Source organism: Rhinolophus sinicus, linkage group LG05, assembly GCF_036562045.2.
Source record: "Rhinolophus sinicus isolate RSC01 linkage group LG05, ASM3656204v1, whole genome shotgun sequence".
NCBI classification, from domain to species: domain Eukaryota; kingdom Metazoa; phylum Chordata; class Mammalia; order Chiroptera; family Rhinolophidae; genus Rhinolophus; species Rhinolophus sinicus.
The window spans coordinates 5,899,238-5,908,062 of NC_133755.1; the positions used below are offsets into that span (position 1 = coordinate 5,899,238).

The following is an 8,825-nucleotide window of genomic DNA, read 5'->3' on the forward strand; positions in this document are numbered from 1 at the left end:
AGAATAATTGCTGCATTTATTAAAATAAGTTGCCAGTCAAATGCTGTACTACATTCCTAACTTGTTTGTAACTATGACACTTGTCCTGGGAGTGAAGTCACGGTGGGAAGGGAATGTCTCTAGACTCTGCGGGAAGGGCTCAGAGGGCCTAGTGCACCTTCTCGGGGCACTGGCCACGCCAGGAACAGCCCGTCAGTTAGCAAAGGGCTCCGGGTGTGCCACAGCCACCCTGTGGACACTCAGGGTGGGCTGAGCCACCGAGGCAGACGTTAGCCACTGTCAACAGCAGAGGGTATGGCCTGTCTCATCCATCCTTTTCCTTTTCCCTGCATGTGGGCTAGATCCACTATTCCTGTGAGAATCCACAGCAAACTTGATACAGGACTCATGAACTTGAACTGAAAATGCCTAACAGGAAGAAAGGCGTTTCCATGAAGTTTCAAAATAATGAAAACCATTAACTCCTAAGTCCTCAGGGACAATTTTCTCAGCACGTGGGGGAAAAAAACATCAATTCCCACTTGTAAAACATATTCAAGGTGAGCCATTTGCAATGGACACACTGTGAAAATTTCCCAATGCCTAATTATTTCAAGATACTTTATTTTTCAAACAGGTCACAACACCAAGCTTCGGGCCCATTCTGCCAATGTACAAGCTACAAACGCTTGCTCAGCAGAGCTCAGGGGTACTCTTTAGTAGCATGTTTGAAAAGTGAATAAAAATCCATATAAAACAAATATTCAAAGTTTCCATAGGAACACAGATAAGTGTGACCCCATCTCCCAGTCTTCCATATTATTCCATCTGTGCCAACCCTACTTAAAAAGACATTTCAAACTAGCAGTAATTAAGTTAAATGGTCCCCCCAAATCCCTTAATTCAAGCTACACTCGCAGTAACAGCTACAAGAATGGCATCTACACATTAATACTAGCTGAAGCACAGGCTGCCGGGTGGCGTTTCATCCCACTCTCCCAGGCACAAGACACAGGCAGAGTGCTGACATCCTGCCCCTCCACTTCAGGTGGGAAGTCCTGGTTCTGGATTTGCTGCATCAGTTGCCTGAGAGAGAGAGAAAGAGAGAGATGGCATATTCAGAAATCCTGAGTCATCCGTACAGCAGTTTTGAATAACTTATTCATGAGCCTATTTACTTCCTTGGTCACTGTGTCATCAGGAAGCAATTTAATGTATTTCTAAAGCAAGCAATTCTTCAGAACCATTTTTTCGGTAATAAGGAAACCACAGATCACATGATTCATTAAGACACTCTCATTACATAGAAATGTCTTAACAAGTCTTCTAAAATGGTTATGCCTTAGGAAGAAATCTGAAAACACAAGCCACTACGATTGGAAAGATTTTTTTCCATCCATTTGTATTTCCCAAATTTTCTAGAGCATATATTCTTAACACAGAGAGAATAAATTTAAAGAAACATTGTACTTAATCCTAAGCAAAACCATTTCCTGTCCGGCCCCCACACACCCACTGTCACTAACCATGTCGGCCCTGACATCACATAGTAGATGGTCGGCCTCTGGAACCCGTTGAAAGTAGAAGCGGCAGCGACGGTGTAAGCACCCATGTCCTCAAAAAGCATCCAGTCGCCCACCTGCATCTCGGGCAAGCCACAGCGCTCAACAATGCGATCGAGGCCGTCACACGTGGGCCCCCAGATGCTGGAGGAGTAGTACTTCTCGTCTGGCTTGGGCCTCTACATTTGAGGGAAACACACCTAGTTACACCTGTTGAGACCAATCACCTTAACTCTCACATACAGTATTATAACCAGAAGGTACCTTCTGCAGAAGGGGCTTCACGTGGGCATGATCATAGAGGATGCAATTAAACGATCCATATACTCCATCATTCACGTAATACATAAAGGTTTTTTCGCTCGACTCATCTTCATCTAGAAAGCAGATTAGGCTCAATTACCACTTTCTGCACCACTTTCAGTTAGACACACAATGATTCAATCCTGTACCTACCATCAGAGCCTGTTTGTTCCTTTAATACGAGTTTTTTGGCAATGATATTAACTGCAAGCGTGAACGCTGATGCAACATAGTATCTGCCTGGCTCAGCTATGACCGTCACTCCTGAGTCTGACGGGAAATACTTGTCCAGTGCTGGGTTGATTACATTGACCATCTACGAAAGTGAGACAGACAGGAGCAGTCAGCCATGAAGGGGAACCACAGGGAGAGCAGTGCTCTGACATGACATAAAAACATTTAAGAGCAGCCATCAGCAGAGGTCTTATCAAGCAACAGCAGCAAAAAATAAAAATAAACATCTCCCTGAAAATCAGCCTGTATACCCCCATAGTTTTACTTTGATTCCCCTCCGGATACGCTTTCTATCCTTTTTAGGATGTCATGGGTTGGGTATTTTATGAAATAGTACAAAACAAATGACCACTTATGAGGTATCAAAGTGCCTTAATATTTCCACATGCCACAGGATGAAACTTTCTATTCTGCCAACTTCACATAATTATAATAAGTAAGAATGTCATCTTTGTTATAAACTTGAGCGCCATCCAACGAACGGCTTCTTAACTTCGTAGTGACTAAACACTCAAAAGGTTTTAAGGAGAGGAAATACAAACTCTAGGCAAGTACATTTGGCATAATAATGTACTGCAGGTACTCCAATTGCATCCCTTTATTTAAATGTTGTCGTTTTGCTATAATGTTGATGAGAAGCCCCAGGAACTTAACTCTTGCTTATATCAATCAGCCTGTGGTACAACTGGGTTTTGTTATACAGCCTTTCTCTTAAAGTCCAGGACCAGGGGTGACTGATTAGCTTAGTTGATTAGAGCGTGTGCTAACACCACCAAGGTTACCAGTTCAATTCCCTCATGGGCCACTGTGAGCTGTGCCCTCCTTTAAAAAAGAAAGAAAGAAAAGGGATTCGGCAAGTTCTCAGGACTCCACAGGCCAATCCCATTAAAAAAATAAAATAAAATGTCCAGACCTACTGACAATGTTAAGTGACAAAGTCAGCAAATTTTTATTTCCACAGCAACATTTCTTAATGTAATCAACTGTTTCCCAAGACTTTTAAGGAAAATTGACTCATATTAGTTTAGAAAAACCAAAGAATGTTAAATACAATTTTGCTAAAATAGCTCCAGTACATTGTAGTTTTGTTATGAAATACCTCTTCAAATTTAAGCTTCACATCCTCGGATCCCGGAAAGCCACCACCAATATCAAGCAGATACATGTTGAAACCAACCTCAGCCTAGAACCAAGAAAATTAAGTCAATCAGACAGCCAGATTCATAACAAATCATGAAAAATGTATATAGCAAATGGGTGTAAGCTTCTGTGATACAGGATAACTAGTTACTGTCAGCCCTGGCCCCACCCCCACCTGGGATTTAGATACACTCACTCCCATGTCAAAGACACAGCGGGCATCCGAGATGGCCTGCACGAAGGTCTCAGGGTCAGTACAGCCACTTCCCACGTGGAAGCTGGGGCAATAAGAAAGGAGAATACGTTATTTCTGTAAGTAACTATTTACAGTGGGGAAAAAACCTGTAAAACTTGCATTGTCTAATATTATCTTAGCCTCTAACCACCAAGGTCTCACCTGACACCAATGACATCAATATTTAGCTCTTTCGCCCGTTCCAAAAGCAGCCTGCTGGTTTTGAGTGTGGCACCAAATTTAACACTGAGACGACAGACTGCTTTGGAATCATCAGTGGCAATCCGCAAAACCAACCTAGAAGCAAGAAAAGTCTATCAACTTTACATGACAAGATCATTTACAGACATGGTTGCAATACAAAGAGAATCCTCGGCTCTGATACTCTGTGGTTCCCGTCTAATATGGTTCTATTATCAAGAGGGGTTAAGCTATTTTCTACTTGGTCTCTGACCCAGTAAATTACACAGGTAACTTACTAAGTATAGAAGAAAATCTAAGGACCGGCAAGTTGAGTTGTTTGACAATCGAGATCCCGTATCTGACCCTGCCGTCACCCGGAAGAGTAACTCACTTGGCCTTTGGATGTGCCCTGGCAACTTTCATCAACTCGACTTCACTATCAAAAGTCATCATCTGGACTCCATTATTGGCAGCATATTTAATCTGAGACACTTGTTTACAAGGATTTGCATAGATAATCCTTTCTGGAGGCACCCCAAGACTCTGCACCAGTTGTATTTCAGTCTGAAAAAGAGGTATTTACACTATACATATGCAGCTAAGAAATGAATGAAACAGAAAAACATGGGAAGTTGTCCCTCTAGTCCCCCCAACTCTTTAACATCTACCACCCCAGAAACACAACTTGATCTGCCCTGTTGGGAACACCAGGGCCACGTGACAGAATCATTTCGAGTCCTGCCGCTTTTTGCTTACCTTGCTGGCACAGTCAAATCCTGTCCCAATAGCAGCTAGGGTCTTCACTATGGTTCTGCTATCATTGCATTTGACTGCATAAAAGGGGGTGACCCGAGGAAGTGCTTTTAACCATTTCAGATGTTTCTTCAGAATGTCTCCCAAGTCCGCAACATAGAAGGCGTCCTTATCATCCTGCAGTTAAAGTAAGAGTGGTCACAGGGACGCATTCGCTGCCTGACAGTATGTGCGACATTCTCAATGAGTCCTACTCGTTTCAGTCCAGTCACTGACATGAATATCACTACCATCACTGGGTGATCCACAGTTAAACCTAAATTCCCACACAAGACACTGAGTTCCATTACATTTCCCTAAGACCCCATTAAGTTTCCCACTCATCTGCGCGGCATTCTCCAGCTACACTGCCAGCATGGATTAATATACTTACGGAAGAAGAGACTTCATTAATTTTTTGGTCCAGAATGTCCTTGGCAGTAAAGCCTTCATCAAGGAAATGGCACTCAAACTCTTCATTATTAAAGCTGTTCATGGTTTCTGGACGTTCTTCTGAAACGCAACAAACTGCAAATAGGGTAGAGAAACAGAAGCCTTAGAGATACTTAGTATTAATAATTCGTATGTAATAAGATTAGCCCCCAACAACCATGAATACTTACAAGAAAAACTAAGAGGTGGAACTCAAATTATTGCCAGCTTTTCACAAAGGCAATTCTCCTGGAATTCTAAGTCCTGCTGAAAGATGGGTGTACTCGACGTAGCAGTGGAAATGTCCTGATAAACACAGAGGCTGCTGTCCACCTTAGGAACACAGATGGAAAGATTAGGCCCTACGCACCACACCCAGGAAGCAGGGCTACTGCAGCACCTGGGCTCACTCTCTGGGTTTGGGAATCCCATTACTCCTAGATCTTAAGTCACATGATTCCATAAACCTCTACACCATCTGAGGACACCAGATTCAACACTTCAGATCTTTTCAAAGCAGCACACTAAAATTCTATAGATAGTACTGTACATTTCAACAAGCACTTCAAACATTCATGCTAAAAAATGCAGAATGTAGGCTTCAGAAGCTTTTCTGTACTTACTGTGTTTCCTGGAAAATAAGACCTAGCCGGACAATCAGCTCTAGTGCGTCTTTTGGAGCAAAAATTAATATAAGACCTAGTCTTATTTTACTATAAGACCCAGTATTATATAACTTAAAACAGTATTATAGCACTTATTAAAAGTTGCCAGTTAGACAGCCTGCTATTTCCTACTTTTACTAAGTCTTACACAGAATCATTTTTGCGATTAACGGGCATCATGGAAATGTCTCAGGCTGAGTTTACTGAGTGCTCTTAATGTTTCCTGCGAATTTCATGAGCTTATTTTCATGCAGGGCATGTATTTTTAAAAACTGCATCTTCAAACCAACATAATGTACTATAGTTGCTGTATTTGATCAGAAATCAGCATTCTTGAACCAGTGTCGCTTACTAAATTAGCAATTCTGGGAATCCCAACAGGCACTCTAATATTTGCTTAGCTATGAATGATAATCATAGGAGAGTAATTTTTGGCAAACTTCATGAATAACAAAAATAAGCAAGCATAAATGAATTACGAATAAGCAAAAATAAAGCTTGTAACAATCAGAACCACTATCCTTGTTGGTCTTCATGAAATGTGACATTAGTGAATTACAGTTATCTTAAAATTATTTTAAACCTATTTAACTTCTGCCAGGTATAAAGCCTTCTTTTCCACTGTGCAACCCATTTCAGTGCCTGCAGCCTACAGGGAGAGGCGAGGCAATGGTTCAGGGCCAGTTTGCTCTGGCATGGGGCACTATGAGAGGCCCACGGAGACGGACCTGCCATAAATCCAAACCCATGCATGGCAGAACTTGTTTGAAGGCTTGATCTAATGCGACTTTTTGGAATTGTCAAACCTCCTAAATCACCCCTAGGGTAAGACAACAGATTAGGGTCAGCAAACCTATTTTATCCATATAAATAACATTTAAATAGTCTCAAGTGGTGACAGACTGGATTAATTAGGGTCTTGTTAAATATCTTTAAGGCAATGTTCAGGCTTAAACTTGGAAGATTTTCTTTTAAATACACCACTATTAATTATTGCTTTCCTGTATCTTTTGAAGCTTTATTTTAATTATTTGCAATAGAGATGTTTCACCCAAGAACACCTCTCAGTGTTCTGTATAAGCTAAGGCACTTAAAAGGATGAATTGATTAGCACAAGACAGCACTTTTCTGCTCTAAGTCTTTGCTGCCAATTGGGTAATGTTTTAAGAGCTAGGAACCAGTTTAAACAGAAACTGAAAAAAATTCACAAGTCAACTAAATTACACCCAATTTTAGGTTTAAATAAAGTCAACACATTCTTTGTTCTCCCCAGAAATTTGTAAAAGGTTCTGCTTCCCACACTTTCACCAATTATTTAGGATTCTCAAACACAATCAGCCTTTTTTGAAAACCCTGGGGCTGGTTCCTACATGTAGCTCTGTTCCTGAACTGGGATCTTCATTTTCCAGGCTTTTCATAAATCACTAAGTCATTCAAAGAGTCCTTAAATAGACACTTTTTAGCCACGGCTAGCTAAGCGTTTATCACAGCTACTACAAGGCTATCTTAGCTACAGCAACTCCTGTGGGTTCTATATTGGGTCATTTGCTCTGTGCACATAGCAAAAATAAAAACTGAAAAATTCCAGGACAAAGCAGAATCATGGTACGTCTCAGCCTTAACAACTGTGAGATGAGCGATGGGCGCCACGAGATCCGCTCGGGCTCGTTTCATACCTCTCCTGCACCTGCTACCCGACTTGCCACATGGGTTTTTAAAAAAAAATAGCGGTTGAAGGAACGACCGGGCCTTCTCAGCAGCTTCCGGCTCGGAACCCCACGTCAGTGGTGCGGCCGAGGCGCAACGCGGGCCCCTGCAGCCCCGGCGACCCTCAGCCGGGGCAATTAGGGACAGGGCTGACCGCGCGCGGGGAAGGCGGCCACCGTGCACGCACTGGGCCAGGTGGTCAGCTCCCCGCTTCACGGGGGAAACCAGGAACCCGGGGGCAGCGACTTCCCAAGGTCAGGGTCCGGCGGCCGGCTCTGCGACCACGTGCCCCTAGCAGGCGCGGGTCTGGAGTCCCCGGCCTTCGTCCCGGCCCCGCGCGCGGGCACACGTGGCCGTCCCCCCGCCTGCTCCCCAACAGCCCGGACGCGCCCTTCTCACCTTAAGTAGGGGTGTCTCAAGCCGACCCCATGGAGACGCCGCTGCCGCTGAGCGCGCAGGGCCGCCCGCCGCCCCCGTCAGCCCGCCGCCTCGCTCCCTCCCGCGGAGGACCGCCGGCCCGAGGTGGCGCCGGAGCGATGGCAGAGGGGCGGCGGCGGCGGAGGCTGAGGGGACTGACAAAGCCCAACGCGCCGCTGCTCCTCTACTTATAGCGCCGGGCGTGTCGTCATGGAGACGCACCAGCTCAAACCAGCCGCGATCGGTTCCGTCCGGGCGTCCTCCGAGGGAGGGGGCGGAGCGCGGCGGTGCCTGCCAACCCGGGCCCTGCAGAGGGGTGGAGGCCGCGGGCGGTTAAACGTCAGCGCATCCGAGCGCCGCCCGGTCTGCCCCCGGCCTCGCGCCCTGCCCGGCCCTGCGGCAGTTCGGCGCAGGCGCACACCGCCGCAGGCCCCCCGACTCCGCCGGCCGCGCGCTCCTCCTGCCCTGCGGCCGGCCCGCGCGTGCGCCCGGGGCCTCGCGGGCGCTCCCATTCGCTCCCGGCTCCCGCTGCCCGCTGTCCGCTCGGCCCTTAGCCTTGTGCCAAGAGCTGCCGCCACAGAATTGCAAAAGCTGCTGTTGACCGCCGCTGACTCTCAGTCACGCAAAACTGTTCTTGCACATGCCATTAAATGCCTCGTGCCCTCGGGCAGAGGAAGGAAATTGCGGGCGCGAGCTGGCCACGTGGACACCCCCACCCCTGGCGGACTCTGGCCCCTTCTGCCCCACGCCTCTATTTCTGTGGACGGGAACTGGAAATGATTGTGGTGCCAGTGTACCAGGAGGGGGGCAGAGATGCTGACAGAGGAAGGGGCGTGTTGAGGGGCACCGGGCAAGTCACCTATGCGGGTAGCTGGCACCCAAGCCACTGCGCCAGTAAACCATGGCTAACACATACAGGTGTCTTCCAACTAGATGGCAGACAGCAGTGAGCACGTGAAAATACGGTCCACTTGATTAAGCCAGAGACTCGTTGTCTAAAGGCATTGGGGGAATAGGTAGGCGGTAACGCGTCTCCAGGCCACCAAGCGGCTCCACTGCCTGTCGCCGTGTGGATGGCGCTCATCAATGACTAGACATCTTTAAGGGCAGCTGCTGTTGCCATGCTTTGAGTTACCTAAGTCCCAACTCACCAACAATGTCTACGCGCTGAATACA

At 46.2% G+C, this 8,825-nt stretch overlaps 1 protein-coding gene and 1 non-coding gene across 2 annotated transcripts; both read right to left on the minus strand.

Annotated features, from left to right (window-relative positions):
* Positions 1-581: 581 nt before the first annotated feature.
* ODC1 (ornithine decarboxylase 1) lies at positions 582-8,047 on the minus strand. Its single transcript, XM_019748930.2, has 12 exons — positions 7,632-8,047; positions 5,052-5,193; positions 4,823-4,956; positions 4,393-4,566; positions 4,028-4,200; positions 3,616-3,750; positions 3,415-3,496; positions 3,178-3,261; positions 1,998-2,160; positions 1,806-1,918; positions 1,506-1,720; positions 582-1,065 (listed from the first exon to the last, which is right to left on the minus strand). The coding sequence occupies exons 3-12, from the start codon at positions 4,922-4,924 to the stop codon at positions 921-923; spliced, it is 1,386 nt and encodes a 461-aa protein (XP_019604489.1). The 5' UTR covers positions 4,925-4,956; positions 5,052-5,193; positions 7,632-8,047; the 3' UTR covers positions 582-920.
* Positions 6,145-6,276, minus strand: LOC141571976 (small nucleolar RNA SNORA42/SNORA80 family). The gene has a single exon (XR_012497010.1). It is a non-coding gene; the product is annotated as a small nucleolar RNA SNORA42/SNORA80 family (small nucleolar RNA).
* Positions 8,048-8,825: the final 778 nt, after the last annotated feature.

Excerpts from the sequence above, each read along its gene's own strand:
- ODC1 (XM_019748930.2), bottom strand. The coding sequence starts at position 4,924 with ATGAACAGCTTTAATAATGAAGAGTTTGAGTGCCATTTCCTTGATGAA. Across the intron at positions 4,201-4,392 it reads GATTTGACTGTGCCAGCAAG|ACTGAAATACAACTGGTGCA; the intron begins GTAAGCAAAAAG and ends CCTCTTTTTCAG. Across the intron at positions 1,919-1,997 it reads GGAACAAACAGGCTCTGATG|ATGAAGATGAGTCGAGCGAA; the intron begins GTAGGTACAGGA and ends TCTGCTTTCTAG.